The sequence below is a fragment of the Idiotropiscis lumnitzeri genome, chromosome 11 (assembly GCF_059441095.1).
Source record: "Idiotropiscis lumnitzeri isolate Australia: NSW breed Sydney's pygmy pipehorse chromosome 11, RoL_Ilum_1.0, whole genome shotgun sequence".
Taxonomy (NCBI): Eukaryota; Metazoa; Chordata; class Actinopteri; order Syngnathiformes; family Syngnathidae; genus Idiotropiscis; species Idiotropiscis lumnitzeri.
In genome coordinates this window covers 6,365,516-6,387,420 of record NC_142401.1, presented here as the reverse complement: position 1 = coordinate 6,387,420, position 21,905 = coordinate 6,365,516, and the positions used below count along the sequence as shown (strand labels likewise).

Here is a 21,905-nt window from a genome sequence, read left to right as displayed (position 1 = left end):
GACATGAACGTCGCCACATGCAGCCCCGAAAGACGAGGTGGGGCTGTATCGCACGCACAAATTTTGCCATTTGGTGTTTTATTTGTGTTGGTAGGGAGATGATACATCACATGCAAAGATACGTCATGCTCCAGGGGAGGATTTCAAAAAGGTGTTAGGGTTCCAAGCCTGTGTTAGGCTTTCAGGCAAAGATTGGCAAACCACCGTTCGATCTGAACAAGACTGAGACTTTCTGACTTTTTGGCCAAAGAGTTTAAAATCTGAAATGAGGTTCAAACCCCAGTATTGCGTTGCCAGTTTTAAGCTTTCAAAATAGCGTGTCAAACAAAGGTTTGTCTGTAAAAAACCCAGGTGAAGGTTTCAAATTAGCTTCCCAACGGAGGTTCTCAAGGCTGCATGAAGAGGTGGAAGTTGGTCCTGGTGAACTCATGGTGAATGCTGTCCAGCAGGGCGTCATCGTGGCGCGCAGCCGTCACTGTGCCGCGGGCGTCGTGGGCGTGTCCGCGGGCAAGCGCGCCCCCTGTGGATGACGTCGGGAAGCGCGGTCGCTCAAGCTCCGGCGTGTACGTGAAGCTGAAGGCCGTGCGGTAGATGACGCCGTCGCATGGGCGCCGCAGGGAGATCGGCATGGTCACCGCGCCGCCGTGACAACCGCCGTTGATGCGACAACTGCATCGCAATCCACACACATCGGGAACCACGCAAACCAGGCACTTGGTAGACCTGCACGCCAGATCAACAGAACAACAGGGTTTAAAATTAGGGTGTCAACCCAGGGGTGGGGTTCCTCAAAATAGCTACAATACGTATTTTAAAGTAGAGTTTCAAGTCAGAGATAGGGTTCAGAGTTGGGTTCTAAGTCTGGGTACGTTCAGGTATTACACATCTAACATGAGGGTTTGAAGCCTGTGGTACGGTTTCAAATAAGGGTTTAAAATCGGAGTCGTAAGCCAGAGTTGGTGTTTCAGACTTTGGTTTGGCTTAGCGATACAAGTTAGGGTTTCAAGGCAGGGTTAAGGTTTCAAGAAAGCATTTAAGTCCCAAATGAGGGTTTGGAGACCAGAATTAAGGTTCCAAAGAAGGCTTTCAAATTGAGCTTCCTAAGTCAGGTTGTGTGTGGTCGAGCGAGTGACTCGGCGGGCGGGGAGGGGGCGAGGGTGAGATTGGATTTGGCTCACACTCGCCGGTGAGGGCGTTCCCGCCTCAGCTGCTCTCGGGTTCCTAATTGGCTGCAGCGGAGCCACAAGGTCCACATTGTGGCTGGACGGACGCCAACTGTCCGTTCATTTGTCAGCACCCTCGATCCCCCCCCCCAAGGGGGGCAGGGGGCGTCGGCCTGGAGCGGCATCATGTGGGCCTCCTGCGGAGGATGCAAGATAGTCTTTGTATTTTTCCGCCGGCGTCTTGGTGGCGCCCACTCGGCTCGCGTCCGTCAGATGCAACCTTGACATTGCAGGCGCCCACGCAGCAATGTCGGGTTGACATCAGAGTGGTCAATTTCAAAGCGCATCTTTCAAAGTGTATTTTAAGAGAATTAGCAAGGTAGGTTTCAAGCTCATGTTCAACTATCAAACTGTACACGATAAATATAAATAAAATTATATATAAAAAATTCTCTCTCTCTCTCTCTCTCTCTCTCTATATATATATATATATATATATATATATATATATTTATTTCCTAGCAAGCGTACTTGAAGACGGTGTCAGCTTCGCTGCAGCCAAAGCAGACTTTGAGGTGCGGCCCCAAGTTCTCTCCGTGCAGTTCCAATGTGGCTGCGTGACCTCCACCGCTGACCTTTGACACAATGAGAAAAGCTGTGTGAATAAATGAATGAAAGAATGCACATGGACTACGACCAGTTCAGGTTGTGAGTGACAAATTGAGGGCTAAATGTTGAACGTGTGAATGAATGATGTGAAGTATTTACATAGTGCGAATGAATGCGCAGCACTGAAACATTCATGAAGCATAACGAGCGCATGAATACAAAGATGTGAATTTTGAATGAGCGAATGAGCAAACATCTGACTGACTTCCAGCCCGGTGACGTCGGGAAAAGGCGTGATGGGCGTCCGAACGCATGCGGCGTCTGCCTGGCAGAAGCCGAATTCGACCACCTCCACACCGATGACGGTCCAGCACGAGCCGTCGTTCAGCAGCACTCGGCCGGCCTCCCTCGTGCTGGACGTGGCCTGGGAAAAGATCGAGAGCCATGTTAAAGCTTTCGTCAAATCAAGTCAAACTGATTTATACGCTGTAGCCCTCACAGAAACATGCCAACAGCTGACAAATATCAACAACATCCCCTGATCTTAACATCCAAAAGGGCAAGGAAAAAACAAACAAAAAAACATTCAACAAATCATTCACTCATTCCTTACGGTTAAAGGTGAGGACGAGGGAAAGGGCTAACCCAAAATTAAACTCTAGGTGGCACTGTAAATGTTCCTGACAAATGAGGTAAAAAAAAAAAAAGAAAAAAAAAAGTTGGTCTGGCGGTGACCTGGTGCAGCACCACGGCGTCGTTGGCGACGGCCAGGAAGGCGTGTGGCGCGTCGTGCATCTCTAGGGCGCATTTGTGCAGCTGCGACACCGGCTCGTCCACCGACAAGACGGCGTGCTGCTTGTTCACTTTGCGGATTACCTGAAAAAAAAAAAATGGACATTCGGGCTTTGTTAGCGCACCACCTCGGTGTAACAAAATAAGAAGAAAACATATTTTTGTTTTGGACATGATATATGTGGGGCTGCAAAAATTTGTGTCCAGTAATATTTCAATGTTTATGTGAAGGCACAGCTGTAACTACTTTCGGTGGAAATGCTGTCCTCACTCTTTCTGCTCCTCAAAAACGCAGCTGATGCGTATTTCAGTGTTGTCGTAGCAACCCGACGCTAGCGGGATTGGTGTGCGCAAGTGTGTGTTTTGGTTTCCGAGGCCTGGCCGCTGCCCTGCTGAATCGTCAGCGTGACGGAGGTCTGCTTCCGGACACAAAAGCAACGTAGCAAAGTCCAGGATAGCTGACGGACAAGAACTTAAAATAAAAATAAAATTTAAAAAAAAAAAAAACTCAGCAAATGAGTGCAGGAAGAAAAGGGCTTCTTGAATGGCAAGAGCTGAAATACATCTTTTGTAAAAACTAAAACTAACAAATTATAATGAAAAAGTCCATGTCTGTTTTGTTTTTGTCACCTACGATCATAAATGAGCTGTCGGCATTCATTTTAAACATTTCTTTCGGGATTGCTGTACATCTGTACAGAATAAAGAAAATTTAAATGTTCCTTAAGAATTTTACTTTCCTTTTTTTTCACAATATATAGAGACTATTTTTTTAACCCTGCACCTGACAAAACTCCACGTTTAAAAAGATTGTGCTTAAAAAAAGCTACAAACCTGCTCTAAGGACAATTTAAAACCAACTAAAAATAATTTTACATTATTATAAACATAATGTGACGTCCACGTGATGTCATTGTACGACATCATAATTTCACATCAGAGCATCACGCAGCAAACCCAACTTGTGAACTCGGAAATATTAAATACATTTTGTGTGCGCGTGCGTGCGTGTGTGTGCGTGTTACCATAGGGGGCAGAGTGAGTCCAGACTCGGTGCACACTAGTTGGACCACAGAACCGTAACAGACGAATCCTTCACTCAGCACAAAGTCACCTTGATGCTCAGCACGTTGCTCCTCCACTACACGCACGCACACGCGCGTGCACACACTCACCAACACACGCATTCACAGATACAGAAACACACACAGTGACAAGCACACACAAACACTCATGAAACACACGCACACACGCATGCACAGACAAACGTAAGAGTGTGCGCGCACACGCGTATTTGGAAGTTGAACGTGCACAACCACCTGGCACGTGTACGTATGTATGCGTGTAAACGGAGCGTGCTGGCAAAGGAAGTGATGGACGGACGAGTTTGCGGCGCTGCCGGGTGGTCCGAGGTGGGAGTTAAACAAACACACGCACACACGTGCACTCGCACGTAGTCCACGATGAAACGCGCATGCATACGCACATACGCGTGCCCACACAACAGACACATGTAAACTGGGTGGTCGTTGACTTCTTCACGTCCTCCTTCACTTTTCTTCCCTTGCACTTTTATAATCTCGTCTTCATTTCCTTCTTTCCGTGCTCCGTCACTCTTCCCTTTGCCTCCTTACTTCTTTGCTAATATCTCAGATGGCGCCAATATCACTGACGTCACTAACGCGACTGAAGTGAAAGGTAACTAGTTAACTCAAAAATAGTTTTTGGGATGCATTGTCACATTCTAGTTAATTGCCTAATGTGGATGAATAAACTTAAAAAAAAAAAAAAAAAAAAACTTTAAAATTTGTGATACTGTGTTCGCAATTATCACCACACTAGCAACAATGCTAATGAAGCGAAACTTGCTACTGTAGCTGACGTTGCTAATATGGCTAACACACCAAGCGTGATGGTGAAGGCGGTCCATTGTCGGGCGCTGGCAACAAAGGCCCCGCCCTCCACGGCCAGGTAGCGAGTGCTGACTGTCTGAGAGCGCAGACGGTTGAACAACGCGACACGGGAACATGCTGAAATGCACACTGAAGTGTGTAACAGACACGCACATAAAACACGCACAAACACACGACCATGCACACAGAGAAACAAACACAAACAAATGTGATACACACATACACACACAAACACACAAACAAAGACACACACAAACACATAAATAGAATGACACATACCATGTGACACGCACACATAGGAAGTAGTTGACGGCAAGTAGAATGTCATGTGTACTGACGGTCTGCATTCTTCATGGTTTGTCTCTTCTGTGACGGTTTGGAGATCACTTTGATCAGACGGCTATGGAAGGAGCCCACTTCCTGTCTACCGGAGCCCACTTCCAGGAAGAGTCTCAGTAGGAGACGGAAGTGCTTCCTTTTGTCCTGGTCCGAGATGAACAAAGACTTGGCACACGCCAACATCCCACTCTGGAAAAGTCATGTGACACAAACAACAACACTGGCAATTAGCATAACAATGCTAACTATACTAATGATGCGGGCGTGGTCTGAAGATGCTAACGTGGCTAATGCCGCAAATGTCACGAACAGTGACGACCATTGTTTGTATTGCTTAAAAAAAAAAAAGACAAAGGTTAGTCACGTGACTAACATCTTTGACATTGTCGATGTTGGTCATGTGGCACTAGGATCGCTAACATCCTTTATGTGATTTCATTTGATTTAAAATAGACTAGTCACAAGTCAATTTTTATTCGGCCAGTGCTGTCAACTTTGTTGACATTTCTAATATCAAAGTCGCTAATGTTCTAACATCACTAATATTAGCAATTTTGACATTGCCAACATTACTGGCCAGTCTCTGATGTAGCAAATACGGCTAATGTTGCTGACGTGACTAAAATTGCTAAGCAATGTGACTGGGGTTATCCACATGTCGCTAACACCTATGACATTTGTGACATGTGACTAACATTGCTAACATAAGTGATGTGAATTCATTCAATTACAAAGGAAATGTTAGAACTGTTGCTAATGTAGCTAACAGTTGTGTAAGCGTACGGTGGCTAATGTTACAACAAAGATGCTAACGTGTTAGAACGGTTTCGTTCGTGTTTCATCGTGATTTCAAAGTTTATAAGCTTGCTCGTAACCAGATCGGCATGTGAGAACAAAAGAACTTGTGATGTAGCCACTTGCTAATTTTCATTACATTAGGAACACTATTGAATTTAGATGAATCGACAGGAACCAGGTGAACAGAATGGTGATGACATGAATATACGGAGCCAAGTGGCACAACCAAGGACATGAACACATTAATAGACACGGATGAACAAATTAAGTGATATGACTAAGATATGAATTGACGTAAGACACAAATGGACAACTGACACATGAACACACGACTGACATGAACCCATGAATGGACATAATGAACACATGAAGAAATAAAATGACATGATTCACGCAAGAATGGACATGAACAGTTTGACCATGTTGGGGAGCGTTTCAAAGTTGAGCTTGTGTGCGTCGTTGTGTGTCAGCGCGGCACTGTCCACGCACATGTAGCCACGCACGCCGCCGACTGCGCACACGCCCACTGGACACGACACAGGAAGTCAGACAGGAAGTCAGACGCACGCGGCGATGACGGGGCGGCCGTCTCCTCAGACGAACAAACGCATTCACCTTTAAGAAGGTCCTGCATCAGCCTCCAAATATCAGCGCCGATGTAAACGCACGGCGGAGGACAGAAGAACCTGAAGACGCACATGAATGGACGCAAATCACCTTGATGAACTTATGAGTGGACATAATGAATAGATGAGTGTGTTCTGGTTTTTGTGGCAAATGTGGGGAATCCCACTGCAGGCAGGAATTATTAGTAAAAGACAAATGAGGCTTGTGTAAAAATCCAAACACTAAACAAAGTCCAAAAAATCTAATTGACAGGACAATGAGGTACACCTGGACGAGACCCGAGTGGCTGGAGGGACCTGATTGGTAGAGAACACGTGGAGAAACCCAACAAAGGGACAAGACTTGGAAAAAAAGAAACACGGTGACGTGACAGGACACAACTTGAAACAAAACCAAATACTCAAAACAAGGCAAAAGTAAAAAAACTCAGATCTTGACAGAGTGACACATGAAATGACGTAAACACACAAAAAAACTGACATGATGAATACATGAATTGACACAGTGAACATGTAAAACAGACATGAGTGTCACTTGCAAGGGGATGAACACATGAATAGAAACAAAATGACGGGATGAACATATGATCTGACATAATGACCACATGAATAGACACGTATTTGGCATGATGAGCACATGAGTGAGCATAATGACAGAACAAATGACCACGGTGAACACATAATTAGCACCTGAACTCATGAATGGACATGAACGCATGAATGATATGGTGAACATGAATGGACATAATGAGCACACATTAATGAGTAGAAATGAATCAACATGATAACTTAAAACTCTAACGGACATGATGACAACATGAATAGGAATAAATGAAATTAATGGACTTGAACACTAATATAGATATAAATTGACATGATGAACACATGAATGGACATGATTAACATCCACGGACAAGAACATGAATAGACACGAATCGACTTGATGAATCACTAAATGCACATGGTGAAAACATGAATGATCAAGATTTGGACGTAACGAACATGCAAATTGAAACAATTCAAACAATGAACTCTTCAAGCGACACAATTGACAATAACAACAATGATGAATTGCGGCGATGCATACAATGACTACTTGAACGACGATGAACACATGAATGGACATGTTTGTGTGTGTGTGCACCTTTTCTCGTTGCCGTAAGACTTCTGAGCGACTTTGGCGTGCAATATGACGATGCTCTGATCGTTGAGCGCTCCGCCCCGAGGTGCAAATGATGGGCAGGCTGGCTCCACTCGTCTGATTGGATAAAAGAGAGTCGTCATCTGCACTCTAGGTATGTATATTCATGTAACTGGAGGAACTTTGACTTTATTTTTGACCAAGCGTGAGGTCAGAGCTCGCTGATGGGATGCATTGCTCCGCACCAAACTCATCCAAGCGCGTCTTTGTGACATGTTCTTTGTGCACTAGGAACCCAAACAAGAACGTTTTGTAAACTTGAGTTGACGGGCTGTTTTCAGTCGGCGTCTGCTTGGTGTCCTGAGAACATTCTCGTGCTCACGCACACACGCGGGCTCCTGCTTGACCTTTGCATTCTTAGCGGGAGCAAACCCTGCTGGGATGCTGGACATTGTCGCAGCCTGAGCGTGTACAATTGTAAGTGGGGGTGTGTGCGTGTGTGTGTGTGTGTGTGTGTGTGTGGTCAGTCACTAAGGTGCCAGAACTCTCCAAATTAGACTTTCCCCTCCTGAAGGGTGAAAGGTTAACTATTTCACAGTGGGACACTCAACAAAAAACGGGGACGGGAGCGGACGGCCAAATTCCCAGGAAAGACTTCACAGGAATTGCTTTTAAAAGAGCCGTCTAATAATGCTGCTCTTTCAAATTTTACACGCAGAGCTAAAATATTACACAATTTACAACACTGAAAAAAAAGATTCTGTTGGATTTACATTGCGTCAGGCCGAAACCTTGTAACTCCAAAATCGTCACTTTTCAGGAGACCCCGAAAATAGTGATGACCGTGAGGTTCAGCTTTCCTGTACTTTTTTTCATCATCATTTTAAAAAGTGGTCATTGTTGCAAAATGTGGAGAAATAGATACCGAGCATTAAAAAAAAAAACGTTCCTAGGACAAAGCAAAAGGTCAGTTTTTTTAAAAGGTGGGGCATGTGCGTGCGTGCATGTGCACGCGTGTGTGAGGGTGGGCCGCTCTTATAACGGCTCGTCGCCCCTCGTCCGCCGCTACATTCCAGCACGCGCACCCCCGGCCTTCGCACAGACAGCCTGCGCAGCACGCTTGGATAAATCTTCCGCACCTTCCTCCGAGCCAAACCGGACCTTGCCCGTGCCCGCCTGTTGGTGTGACTGCGTGTGGGGGTGTGTGTGAGTGTGTGTGTGTGGAACAGGACGTTTTTCCCACCTGTCCCAGCCCACGTGCCCGTCCAGCAGGTGAGTGACCGCGTCGGTTTGGAAGTGAGTGGACTGATGCAGAGAAATTTCTGAAACACATTTCGGAAGGGAAAACATTTCGGTGTTGTGGACTTGGTGTCGGGCGGAATTCTCACATCTCCAAAATCACTTTTCAGGAAGCACTTCGTACATTTATTTCATCATCGTGGAAGAGAGCAAGCCAATTTTTTAATTTTTTTCTTGGTCAACAATTTGAAAACATAACAGAACCAGAGTGAGGATGTATTTGTGAAAACAAAATGAAATGGAGCCAATTTGGATGTCGGAGGTTTCAGCAATCTGAGAGAGAAAAAAGAGATAACTTAAAATTAGTCCAAATCCTCCAAATCTCAACCCCTCCACTGCAAAGATTTTTGCAGATTTTCTGTTTCTGATTGATGTTATAACAAATTCCAGGAATTGAACCACCAGCTCTTGCTTGTGCATTTTGCACTTTCTGTCAATCTGTTGTTAAATAAACAAATGCAATTATCATGATTTTTTTTTTCATGAAATAATCTGAAACACGATTGACGCACATGACTCAATGACTAAAGATTTGCTAGTCAGCAGTGATTCAGCGCGACGCGTTCAAACATTCATAGACTGTTGGGTTCACAAGGTGACCTGGAGGTGACAACCTCAGTCCGACGGCAAACACACACAACGAGGCCTCTCATTACTGACTGTAGCTTTAAGACTGCACGCGCAGTGAGACATGCGGAAGGACGCGACACAACTGGGAGGCCGTGACAATACGACAGTGAATCTGACAGATGGGCATGCAGCGACGCAAGGCTAGGCATAAAAACATGCTGTGAGGATGTGAGACACGTGGGAAGGCAGACAACGCAAGAATGAAATTAGGCATGCTGTGAGACAGTCATGAAGACGTGCTGTGAGATGTGCAGTGAGACAGTGAGCAGGACGTGCGGCGATAAAGCTGGCTGTGAGACATTCTGACATGATGCGAGAGAAACATGAGACTAAACCATAAGCTGTGAGACCATGAAAGGGACATGCCGTGAGACAGAAATTCAGTAAGATAGCAAGAGAGACACGGAGTAAGACAGTCCAGAAGACATCCTGTGAGACCACGAGAGAGAGACGCGTTGTGAGACAGTCATGAAGACATGTCGCGAGACAGTGAGAGAGACCTGAAGTGAGACAGTCAAGAGGTCATGCTGCGAGACAGCGAGAGAGACACGTAGTGAGACAGTCATGAAGACATGCCGTGAGGCAGTGAGAGAGACGTGTGCAGTAAGACAGTCATGAAGATGTCGTGAGACAGCGAGAGAGACCCGCGGTGAGACAGGCATGAAGACATGCCGTGAGACAGTGAGAAAGACGTGCAGTGAGACAGTCATGAAGACATTCCACAAGACAGTGAGAGACGTGCAGTGAGACAGTCAAGAAGACACGCTGTGATACAGTGAGAGAGACACGTAGTGAGACATTCATGAAGACATGCCGTGAGACAGTGAGAGAGACACGTAGTGAGACATTCATGAAGACATGCCGTGAGACAGTGAGAGAGACGTGCAGCGAGACAGTCATAAAGATGTTGTGAGACAGAGAGAGAGACGCGCAATGAGACATTCATGAAGACATGCTGTCAGACAGCAAGAGAGACGTGCATGCCGCAAGACAGCGAGAGAGACATGCAGTAAGACAGTCATGAAGACGTCGTGAGACAGCGAGAAAGACCCAAAGTGAGACAGGCATGAAGACATCCCGTGAGACAGTGAGAGAGACGTGCAGTAAAACAGTCATGAAGACACTTAGCGAGACGCTCCAAGAGCCGACGGCGACTTGTGATCCCACCTTGGAGTCCGTCTTCCATGGCGGCCGCCAGCTGGCCAATCATGGCGGCCACCTCCATTTGACGCGTCCTACCTCACGTCACACCAAGAAGAAAAAAAAGAAGAAGAAAGTTCTGAAGCTTCTGAAGGATTTGCAGCCGTCCTTCAAGACTTTGTGGTTCTTCTTCTTCCCGTCGTCTTGCTTGCTCGCACCTTCGCTCCAAAGTTGATCATTAACAAGCAAGTGTGCGTGCGTGCAAACATACAGTAGATAGTCAGCTGTCAGCTTCTCACGCCGTTCCTTCTGGTCAAACACAACTAAGAACTTTCCCAACTTTTCTGTGGCGATGGTTAAGAAAGTTTGTACTACAAAAAGGAACGAGACCAGCCGCCACAAAGCTGAGGGCCATGTCGTCACGGCAACATGACGACCGTTAGCTTAAACAACTCAACAAACAACACAAAGCACCAACAAGCAACGCCCGAAAAGCTTGCGAGCGCCCAACATAAACAGAATCACAACAAAAACCAAAACCAAGACAAGAATCTGAATCAGAACCAAAACAAGAACGCGCTAATCGATTTTTTGCCGATTACTTTTCGCACCTCTCATTAGCGCTTCAGCGAAATGCGACTATATCACACGTTAGGATTTAAGCGGCATTCCGTTGGCGTTTGAATGGGCGACTTTAGGATTATGTGGGCGCGAGGCTTGCTGGCGGCTGCGGTCGAGGGCCCCCGGGCCCCTCTTGTGAAGCACAGAAGCTGGGTTTCCGTGGCGACGGGGGTCCCGGCTTCAACGGGTGAATGCAAAGGTTTGTTGTTAGCGCGCGGATGTCAGGCAGACGCCGGTCTTGCTCGTCTCGTCGCCCGCCCGTGCCAATGTCAACAAACGGCGCTCACCTCTGAACCCGCAGAGAACACAACGTCCTCTTCTTCTTCCCCCCCGTCTTTACTTTCGTGTATTGTTGCAATTTCTTGGAAAGCGCACTTGATCGATGGCGACGTCGTTTGCTAACAGCCCTTTTTAGTCTTTTGGGCGGTGGGAATGAGTTTAGTACAGTGACGGGCCGTGCATATCACCTTCAGTTAAGTCCTACTTAGTACGACTTCAACAAATCTACATCATATTACCATCATTTATGACAACACGGCGGGAGAAATAATATACAGAAAAGACACTTACGCACTACTAGAGTGAGTGTTGGACGATCTAGCTTCTCTCGATAATGTCTGCCTTCAAAATGGCCTCGCAAGTGTATCTGCAATTAAATTCACACTTTATCCTCCTTCGGCCATTGTGCCATTTTAAAAAAAGCAAGAATACATTTTAAATTTTCCAACAGTTGCCAGTTACGACTTCCGGTTGTGTTGATTCCACATAGCGCCGCCCCCTCACGAGTGAGTATCCAATCACAAAACGCGTTCATCACCTTCAGCGTAAGGCCAACGAGAAGGCTCACTGAAATCAAATTGTGATCTGATTGGCTATCGCAACTGTCTATCAACTGTAAAAGCCCCCCTGAGACCCAGAACAGACACCCATACGATAGGGTCTGAAGGCGTCCGCCTGATATTGTGAAATCTGCCTAGCAACACGAGCTAGTTGAATTCTGATTGGATAAAAATTCTCACCTAAAAATATAACACTGAGATATAATATGACATCAGTGTGAAGAACATGATCATGATTAATTGATTATCTTAGGCCAGCAGAGAAGGCCTTGCAGGTCTTGACCGCCTGCCGCTGCTAAATTGTGCTTTTTATCTAGCGGACGATGCAGTTGAAGGCTGAAAGAATGAATCAAGTATGCTCAAATTTTCTGTCTCTGGATTTTCATTTTGTGGACCGTACAGGTGAAGCGATGAAACGATTGCTTTGATCGGGCGAAACAGGAAAAGGAAAAATAATCTCGCTGACTTTGGATTTCTTTTTTTTTTTTTTTGCCTGAAAGATTGTCTTTGACGATAAATGAAAGTGTGAGTGTGCTCCGCAGGACGGTAGCACTTTGGCATGTGGCGTCAGGGGGGGCCAGACAGGAAGGGGGTCACTGAGGGGAGGGGGGTCTTTCTGAGGCCTCTTTGTGCTCCGCACACACGTGCACACACATGTGGCGTTAGATGATGAATGAAAGTCACTGCCGTGTGTTTCTGTTGCAATTGTAACGCCCGGATGTGTTTTGAAAGGGGACGCATGAGGCCAAATGCATTTTGGCATTCTAGTGTGAATTTACGCTTCCGAGCAGGACTGCAACGAACAATCATAATTGTAATAATTAATTGAGAGACATTTACGTGACCAGAAAGGTTTGAGGATTTTTGGGGTATTCGATGGTTTGGTTGGTTTTCCCAAATTGGCTGTAATTTTTGAGATGTATTTTTTTGGTTTAAAACGTTTTTCAAGGAAAAATTCATTTCGGTTGGCAATATTAGCAGCCAACTAGACATTTTTGAATTGCAAAAACAAATACGCATTCCCGCCACGCCATCCCGTAATAACCTGAATTGCCAGTCGGCAGAAGGCCGCCGGCAGCCATATTGTGCCGCCTCCATGACTGACAACTTTTTTTTTAAGATGAAAACACCGTTATCATATATATATATATATATATTTTTTTTTTTTACGTCTGGATATCCTATTATGGAGTCATATAAGCTGCGCAGCAAGTGAACTTCACTGTTTCCATCGACCATCCCGAAAATAATATCTCAGTATGATAGGTTTACATTTCACTGCGATTTTTTAACATGACCCAGACACATATTTGAGTAGCACCTGAATAGACAGATTACACGAGAACATTTAAAACTCATCCACTCCGTGCCGAGTAAATAAAATGGATGTTTGACGTCTTTAGTCGTCAATGGCAGTAAATGAGTAACAATTCCAACCTTACAGATGAAATGTGGATTTAGAGCTTTTCGCAGACTGGCTACAACCGAGACTGAAAATGACATAAAAACGCTGTTGAGAAATCAATATGCTCAAGAATTTGTGCACGGACATGGAAGGAGCTGTAACAGGAAATGGTTTTAAATTGACGGTGCAGAAATCGCACATCAATTGAGGATGATTCAGTTCCTGGTCTGGTCTGTAACAGTCGTCGGAAAAATCGGAAAAAGTCCATCATTGTTTTAAGGAAACAAAAAAAAAATCTCTGTTCCTGGTTGTGTTTTTGGTTCTGGATTTGGTTCTAGTTCTAGTTGACTGTTTATGCGAGGAAGTCATCTTCTCATGCAAATGACTTTGGTGGACTTTTGTGTCGGCGGCCCGTTCCGAGTCGAAGCAGAACTTTGGCTGAGCGACTGAAGGGGCCGGCAGGAAGCAAGACTTGGCGGCCGGGAAGTGTGCGCAGATGTGAGCCGAGAAGCAGACAAGCGGACGGACAAGCGCTCTTTGTTGTCGTGTCTGAGACGGCTCACGTATGTCATCTGCTGCCATGAAGCTACGCTCAGGAGCTTTGCTGCGTTCCTGCGCCAGCTGTTTTCGGGTTTCTCTTTACGAGGTGGCGGGACCGGAATGTTCGCCGTAGATGTCTGGAACCCCCAGCCTCTAATCATCAGCAGAAAACCCAAAATATTTTTCGATGTTGACGACTGAGACAACGGCAGTGGTAGAAAGAGGCCATCCGGGAAAACGTTTCTCCAAATTTTTGACACATTTTCTTCCCTCTCGTTCATTACAGATGTCTCAACACACCTGTGTACCAATCCCTTTGCCCAAACACCACTTTTCCAGCACTTTCTACTTCCTACTTTCTGTCCAAATATGGGCATCACAATACCTTTACACATAACTTCGATGACACTTTTTGTTACAGTCAGCTGTCATCATGGCGATGAGTCGTGTGGGTGCAGTTGTCTCCTTGGTGCTGCTCAACATGGCTGCCCTTGCCACCGCCCGGCCCAAAGCAGGTCAGAACAGATTTATTCCATTCAAATTTTCATTATGTGCAATTTTATAAATCATATACGAGTATTATGCAATTTTAGGACATATGCGTATGTAATTTATATAAATATACAGATACATATATTCATATATATATATTTATATATATTCATATATATATATATATATATATATATATATATATATATATATATACACGTATCTCTGGAAGTCTCCACAGTGAGACGTTGAGATGGGCTTGTAACCCCATAAAAAAAAAACTAAAAAAAAAACCTAAACGTTTCCCCAGCACACAAGGATTTGTTGCCTCTGGGAAAAGCGGACAATCGCATTCTGCTCAGTGATCAGCGTCCAGTTCAATGTCAGCACATTCTTCCTCGATAAGTCACTTCCTGTTTGTCTGGAATTGTCACACGAGAGCCAGCAGGGGGCGCCCGCATAATGTCATCGCCATACCTTCACAACATCACAACATTTTTGACAACAGTAATATCCAGGATACCTTTGACGACAATTTCACGATACTATGATAGCCATTATATTGTGATACTTTGATGAAAATTTCAGAATATGTTGAAAATAATACCAAACTACTTTAAAACACTTTGATCACAATGATAATGTCACAATAATTGTAGAATAAAAATAATGTATTTTGACAACAGTATTCTAATGATACTCTGAGAGCAATAACAGTGATACAAGGAAACAAGAAAAACAAAGAAACAAACATTTCAGTCCAAATGCTTTAAAAAAAAAAAACGTATTTAGTTACCATTGTGTCTTGCTGCAGGTTCTGAGCAGAAGTGCCAGTCCGGGCCTGTAGACCTGGTGTTTCTGATCGACAGCTCGCGCAGCGTCCGGCCTCACGAGTTCGAGAGCATGCGGAAGTTCATGATCGACATCCTAGACACGTTGGATGTCGGACTCAACGCCACCCGAGTGGGCGTGGTTCAATATTCCAGTCAGGTGGGGGCTTGGTCATTCTGGATGGATAAATAAAATGTGTTCTTGAATACTCATGAGGTGTAAAGAAAGTAACTTGGCCATTTGGTTGTGTCGTCACATTTCGCGACCATTACATCAAGAACATTTTCTGGGTATTTCCAGGTCCGCAGCGAGTTCTCATTGGACTCTTACGGCACCATGTCCAGCATGGTAGAAGCCATCCACCGTATTATCCCGCTGGCGCAGGGCACCATGACGGGTCTGGCTATCCGCTACATCATCAACAACGCCTTCAGCCTGCAGCAAGGCGACAGGCCCCTGGTAAGACACGCACGCATGCAACCACAGAACGCCGGCTCTATGATAACGTTTCTCCCGTCCGTCAGGTGCCCAACGTGGCGGTGATCGTGACGGACGGACGTCCTCAAGACCGCGTGGCGGAGGTGGCAGCCGAGGCTCGTCAGAAAGGCGTCGAGATCTTTGCCGTGGGCGTGGCTCGGGCCGACATGGCGTCCCTCAGGGCCATGGCGTCCCCGCCCTTCGAGGACCACGTCTTCCTGGTGGAGACCTTTGACCTCATCCACCAGTTTGGACTTCAGTTCCAGGATAAACTCTGCGGTGAGATTTCTGCACCCGTCACAGATTGATTCTTCGACTACTTTGACAACTTTGATGAAGACATCACAACACGTGATACCTTGACAAGGATATTATTATGAATCATTCATGTTCTCCCCATGCCTGCTTGGGTTTCCTCACGTTACTTTGTTTTCCTCCCACATTCCAAAAATGTGCAACGGTAGGTTAATGGAACACTCTAAATCAGGTGTGGGCAAACTACGGCCCGGGGGCCACATGCGGCCCGTTAAACGTTTTAATCCGGCCCACCAAACTGGAGAAAAATTAAATGAATAACCCTTGTTAATGTTTTATTTTCTAAATACTGCGGCGTGTCAAAGACATATTTTGTTGTAATGCTTTTGTTCATTTTCATTTAAAATTAAATGTATTTTTTTTCTCCAATGAGGTGAGGTTACCAAAACACTCCATCCATCTGCTCCTGGTCTGGCCCCTGAGTCAAATTTTAGAACCCATTGTGGCCCACCAATGAAAAAGTTTGCACACCCCTGCTCTAAATTATCCCTAGGTGTGATTATGAGCGGATAACGGATTGATGGATGGAGACGGCTATATTGATAATTGGACAACCACCTCACAAAACGGGGATATCGTGATGATATCAACGGCATCGTTGTTGTTATTGCAGGCATGGATCTGTGCGTGGAGTCCGAGCACCGCTGTGAGCACATTTGTGAAAGTTCTCCAGGTTCTTTCCAATGCCTCTGCCTGCCCGGTTACACACTCAACGATGATGACAAGACCTGCACAGGTGAGCGCCATGACGAAGATTATAAGACAATCACCATATTGATGGTGAGAATGGCGATCTTCAATCATCATCAGTCTCCTCTCTCCTTGTTCTCAGGAGACGCAAATTAAAGTCTGAATACGATGAGAAAATTGTATATTTTAGATAAAATGAGGATGAACAATTTTTAATTTTAATTTTTGGCTTATGTGTGTGTGTGTGTGTGTGTGTGGCAGCCATCAACCTGTGCGCCGAAGGCAAACACGACTGCGAGCAGATCTGTGTGAGCTCTCCCGGCGCCTTCACGTGCGACTGCAACCGAGGTTTCGCGCTCAACCTTGACAAGAAGACGTGCACCAGTAAGTCTTCACGCTTGGCACTTCCTGCAGATGTCCCAATACTTTTGCAAAAACTTGAAATGTTCCTATGCTGTTTTTTTGTGTTGCTCAGTGTTGGACTTTTGTTCCTTTGGTAATCACACATGCGAGCACGAGTGTGTGAGCGTGCTCAAAGGATTCCAGTGTCGCTGCAAAGACGGATACCGGCTGATGGACGATGGCGCCTCCTGCCAGGGTGACACACACACACACACACACACACACAAATGTTTTTGGTTTGACTTTTGGCGCATTTGACTTTTTGGTGTTTGACTAGCTTCTCAAATGCTCAACTCAAATGTTTCTTTGTGTGTGCGCGCGCGCGTGTGTTACAGCCATTGACTTGTGCGCCGATGGCAAACACGACTGTGCGCAGATTTGTGTGAGCTCTCCGGGCGTTTTCACGTGCGACTGCAATCAGGGCTTCACGCTCAACCCGGACAAGAAGACATGCACGGGTAGACGCACACACACACACACACACACACACACACACAATACAAGAACAGCCTGCTAGCTTCATGCTAACATTTTTAAAAAATGCTATTGACATGTTAACAGTTTTGTTTTACAACGCTTTAAGCAATGTGAGGCAGAGGTAACTTAAATGGAATTTAATTGAAAATAAAAAGCCAAACAAGACACTGGGAAAGTCAAAAAATACCAAATCACAAAATAACAGGGATCTACAAAACAAGGACTTGACTTGGGAACCCAAGACTGGCATGGAGAACAGACACGGACAGCAACAACTGGACCGACAGGAAGTGAAACCAACCAGGGAACTAAATACAAACAAAGTAACGAGACAACGAGGAACACCTGGACAAGACACGAAGAGTTTGAGGGAGATGATTGGTTCACACTAGGGAGTGAGACGACAAGCGCAGGTGAACGCAATCGGAGCACAAGACACACTAAAAAAGGAAAAACATGAAACTAAATACTAAATCAAAAACAACGAACACCGACCATGTCATCTTCACTTTATCCTCTGCAAAATAAATCATTGTACTGTAGGTGTGTAATTCTTAGTTTGTCTCCGCATGTCTGTATTATACTGCCTCCTGGTGGCCAAGGCATGAAAGAGTAAATCATGATTGCACAGACAGTCAAATTCTTTCTCTGATATATAATGTAGTTGTTGTTTTTATAAGGTGCAACGTTGTACACCCTTCATTGTGTGTGTCGAAAAGGGTCGTCTACTCATTTCCGTCTCACATTGTGACCAGATGGAACACATTCCTCAAGTCAAAGCCAGAGAGGTGCAGCAATTCATCAATTAATCGACAAGCGTGTGTGTGTGTGTGTGTGTGTGTGTGTGGCAGCCATCGACCTGTGCGCCGAAGGCAAACACGACTGCGAGCAGATCTGCGTGAGCTCGCCCGGCGCCTTCGCGTGCGATTGCAACCGAGGCTTCTCGCTCAACCCCGACAAGAAGACGTGCACGCGTACGAACACGTTTACCACATCAGCCACTTATTTGCAAATTCGCCGATGGACGGATTTGCACATTCATTTATTTGACTGTTTTATTGTCTGTTCTAAAACTATTTCCTGACGCGACACATGTGGTTTGTGCAGAATCGGACATGTGTAACTCGCTGGAGCACGGTTGCGAGCATCGTTGCGTGAGTACGCCGGGCTCGTATTACTGCATGTGTCCCGATGGACAACTCCTGCAGGATGACGGCAAGAGCTGTGGAAGTAAGGACACATACACACACCCACACACACACGCACGCACACGCTAATTGTCGTTATGGTCATTGCGGCCTCTTAGCGTGCAAGTCGGCCATCATCGACCTGGTGCTGTTGATCGACGGCTCCAAGAGCGTCCGCCCTCACAACTTTGAGCTGGTCAAGAAGTTCGTCAACGAGGTGATTGTGCGCTTGCTCATTTTATAGTCTTCTCTCAACTTCATATTTCAAAGTAGTGGGAAAGTTTCAACACAAGGCAATGAATTTGATTCTAAATCCTCTCACGATTCGGGAGTCGGCAAAGTCGACTCGTTGATTTCGACCAAGGTGCCATTTTGACGTGGGCCGTCCCTCCGTCAGGTGGTGGACACGCTGGACGTGTCGCGGCACGGCACCCGGGTGGGCCTGGTCCAGTACTCCAGTCGGGTCAGGACCGAGTTCACGCTGGACCAGTTCCACAACGCAGACGACATCAAAGCTGCTGTCATGAAGGTCCACTTCCTCTTACGTAACGGGATTTTATTGTGAGATGCCACTGGACGAAGTTCCTGGAGACAAGATGCGTTTAATTTTCAAACAAGAGAAGCTTTATTCTGACATGTAGATAAAGAGCGCAGACAGATTTTAGTGTTGTACGTGGAGGCAGGATTTTTTTTTTATTTTGATGTAGACGAAGAGAGGACATGTATTCTTTTGTCGCGTGTGCATCGGGCGCAGATGGCGTACATGGAGAAGGGCACGATGACGGGCCTGGCGCTGGAGCACATGTTGGAGAACAGCTTCTCGGAGGCGGAAGGCGCCAGACCGCCGGCCCGCGGGATTCCCAAGATCGGTCTTGTGTTCACCGATGGACGCTCGCAGGACGACATCAGCGAGTTCGCCAAGAAGGCCAAACAAGCCGGTCAGAGCCGGACGCTTTTTCTCTTCGCTTCCCATTTGGCTTTTTGCCAAATATCATTTCGGACTTCTGACTGTGATGCGGGCTCGCCATCAGGCATCATCATGTACGCGGTGGGCGTGGGCAAAGCGTTGGAGGAGGAGCTTCGCGAGATCGCCTCAGAGCCTCTGGAGAAGCATTTCTTCTACGCCTCAGACTTCAGCGCCATCAGCACCATCGCTCTCAACCTCAAACTCAACGTGTGTCCAGGTACACAAACAAAAACAAAACAAAAAAAAAACAAACAGTTAAAGTGGCAGTGAAAAGGTTGTCTTTGTTTTTTTTCTGGCTGATTTGCGTTGACATCCGCAGAGGAAAGTCAAGGTGAGATTGAGGTGAAGGACCCGTGTGCCTGCGAAAACCTGGTGGAGTTCCAGCAGGCCACCATGAGCAACTTGGACCGCATCACGCAGTCGCATATCCTTTTCACGCAACGCCACATTCCCCTTTTACGCAGACCAGTGAATTAGTCCCTGGAGAAACTTTCATACAGCCACCATGCAATCAGAAAATTACAACGTTAGCATCTAATCCCTTCCTCCGTCGAAATTGTCTAACTTGTAAGTAGCAGTGCAAGCAACACGACAAAACCCGGGCTCAGACGGGCTGTGTGAAAGGTTCCCGTAAAGGTGCCCAGCTCAAAAACGTTGTTCATTGGTTTTGCGCCTTAACGTCTCGGCGTCCACTGACGGCGATGAGCGCCCGACTGGGGCAGCTGGAGCAGCAGCTGCTTAACAGGAAGTGATGCGCAGGAAGCGGGAAGACGCTTTAGTCCCGCTACCCGTGGCAACAGAGACGCCGCAGGATCAACGATGACGACGACAACAACGGCGGCAAGGACAGCAGTGATGAGGACAAACAACAATCGCAGCAACAACATCCAAACAAAATACAGAGAGCAGCAGGACTGGCTGACGACAAGAACAGGAGCAATATCAGCATCCGAAAGAACGGTAACAAGAACAAGAAAACGAGCAGAACGAGAACAAGAACGACAACAATTGAGAACTACAGTCGGAAGAAGAACCACATGGTCAAGAACAGCAGCAACAGCAACATGAGCTGGGAAGATCGAGAGCAACAGTAAGAACGTCAACAACAGGAACAAGGACAACAAATCAGAGCGCGACATCATATCAACGAGAGCAGCATCATGGACAAATAAAGAAAAAAAAGGAATAAAAACTTTTCTCTCTAGCGTGTGTAGGACAGGAAGTCCCGTTGTTGTTTTTACAATTTTCTTGAGGCGCTTTTGCATTTGGTGGTTGTCATGACGACGACCACAACCATTCAAACCTCCCACGTGACTTTTGCTGCCACCGTGAAAAGGAAAGTTGGGAATGAATTTTGCATGCGGGTGGATCAAAGAGTGAGAAGTAACTTTTGTAAATGAAAAACATTTCGATGAAATTTTTGTTTTTCTATGTTTGTGATGTACGCACCAGATAGCAATAAACGACTTACAAATACTTTTGCTTTCGTTTTTCGCAGCAGCACTGGAAAGCAAAGCTATGAATCACCAGGCATTCAAAATCCAAAACCAACCTCGAACCCTCAACTTTCAACCCAATCCTAATTTGAGAGCTTAATGTCATTTTAAACCTGAACACGAGGCTGGAAACGTCACCGTTAGCAACTGAAACATTTCTCACTTAACTGGAAAATGAAAAAAAAAGCAATTTTATGTAATATTTAAAATTAAACATGTTTATGGACAGAATGAAAATACACATATTTTTATTACTATTGTTGATAAACATGTACATAATAAATATTTATTAAGGGCACATCAATAAATACAATATGGTGCTATTTCTTTTTTTTAAATGCTCGTATGGCTAATAATGAACATTATTCACAATTTCATTCATAAAATGCTACCTATTTGCGGTAGGAAAATGAATATAATTTCGAAATATTTGTATTAAACTGGAAAAAATGGCGTGCTGAATTTACTGAATTTAATTTCATCAGGTGGATGCGTCAAATAAACCGATCTGGATCCAGATTTTCTAAATAGATGTATAGTCTACTGGATCCAGATTTTCTATTTTCTATTTTTTATTTCATGCAGCTACGTGACATATTAAAATGGAATAAATTCAACAAAATCTTTTTTTCAGTGTACTGTACAAATGAATGCAAACTCTAAAACTAGAAATAGTGGGAATTGGAAATGACTAACAACCAAACATAAATATGGTC

General features: G+C 45.4%; 2 protein-coding genes across 2 annotated transcripts; one reads left to right on the top strand and one right to left on the bottom strand.

The window, feature by feature from the left end:
* Window positions 1-50: 50 nt before the first annotated feature.
* rbpjl (recombination signal binding protein for immunoglobulin kappa J region-like) lies at window positions 51-10,663 on the bottom strand. The gene is made up of 12 exons (XM_088309118.1): window positions 10,478-10,663; window positions 8,625-8,703; window positions 7,385-7,498; window positions 6,230-6,300; window positions 6,034-6,140; window positions 4,816-5,005; window positions 4,469-4,606; window positions 3,590-3,705; window positions 2,508-2,648; window positions 2,038-2,196; window positions 1,695-1,798; window positions 51-723 (listed from the first exon to the last, which is right to left on the bottom strand). Exons 1-12 carry the CDS (start codon window positions 10,533-10,535, stop codon window positions 387-389), a joined length of 1,614 nt encoding a protein of 537 aa, XP_088165244.1. The 5' UTR covers window positions 10,536-10,663; the 3' UTR covers window positions 51-386.
* matn4 (matrilin 4) lies at window positions 8,514-21,090 on the top strand. Its single transcript, XM_088309116.1, has 17 exons — window positions 8,514-8,653; window positions 14,277-14,370; window positions 15,162-15,337; window positions 15,479-15,637; window positions 15,703-15,934; window positions 16,584-16,706; window positions 16,922-17,044; window positions 17,136-17,258; window positions 17,398-17,520; window positions 18,391-18,513; window positions 18,647-18,769; window positions 18,846-18,943; window positions 19,124-19,255; window positions 19,481-19,664; window positions 19,758-19,910; window positions 20,013-20,117; window positions 20,387-21,090. The coding sequence occupies exons 2-17, from the start codon at window positions 14,289-14,291 to the stop codon at window positions 20,443-20,445; spliced, it is 2,118 nt and encodes a 705-aa protein (XP_088165242.1). The 5' UTR covers window positions 8,514-8,653; window positions 14,277-14,288; the 3' UTR covers window positions 20,446-21,090.
* Window positions 21,091-21,905: the final 815 nt, after the last annotated feature.

Excerpts from the sequence above, each read along its gene's own strand:
- matn4 (XM_088309116.1), top strand. The coding sequence starts at position 14,289 with ATGGCGATGAGTCGTGTGGGTGCAGTTGTCTCCTTGGTGCTGCTCAAC. Across the intron at positions 15,338-15,478 it reads TGGTTCAATATTCCAGTCAG|GTCCGCAGCGAGTTCTCATT; the intron begins GTGGGGGCTTGG and ends GGGTATTTCCAG. Across the intron at positions 16,707-16,921 it reads TGATGACAAGACCTGCACAG|CCATCAACCTGTGCGCCGAA; the intron begins GTGAGCGCCATG and ends TGTGTGTGGCAG.
- rbpjl (XM_088309118.1), bottom strand. The coding sequence starts at position 10,535 with ATGGAGGTGGCCGCCATGATTGGCCAGCTGGCGGCCGCCATGGAAGAC. Across the intron at positions 6,301-7,384 it reads TCTTACGGCAACGAGAAAAG|GTTCTTCTGTCCTCCGCCGT; the intron begins GTGCACACACAC and ends GTGCGTCTTCAG. Across the intron at positions 4,607-4,815 it reads AACCATGAAGAATGCAGACC|TGTGCATTTCAGCATGTTCC; the intron begins GTCAGTACACAT and ends TACACACTTCAG.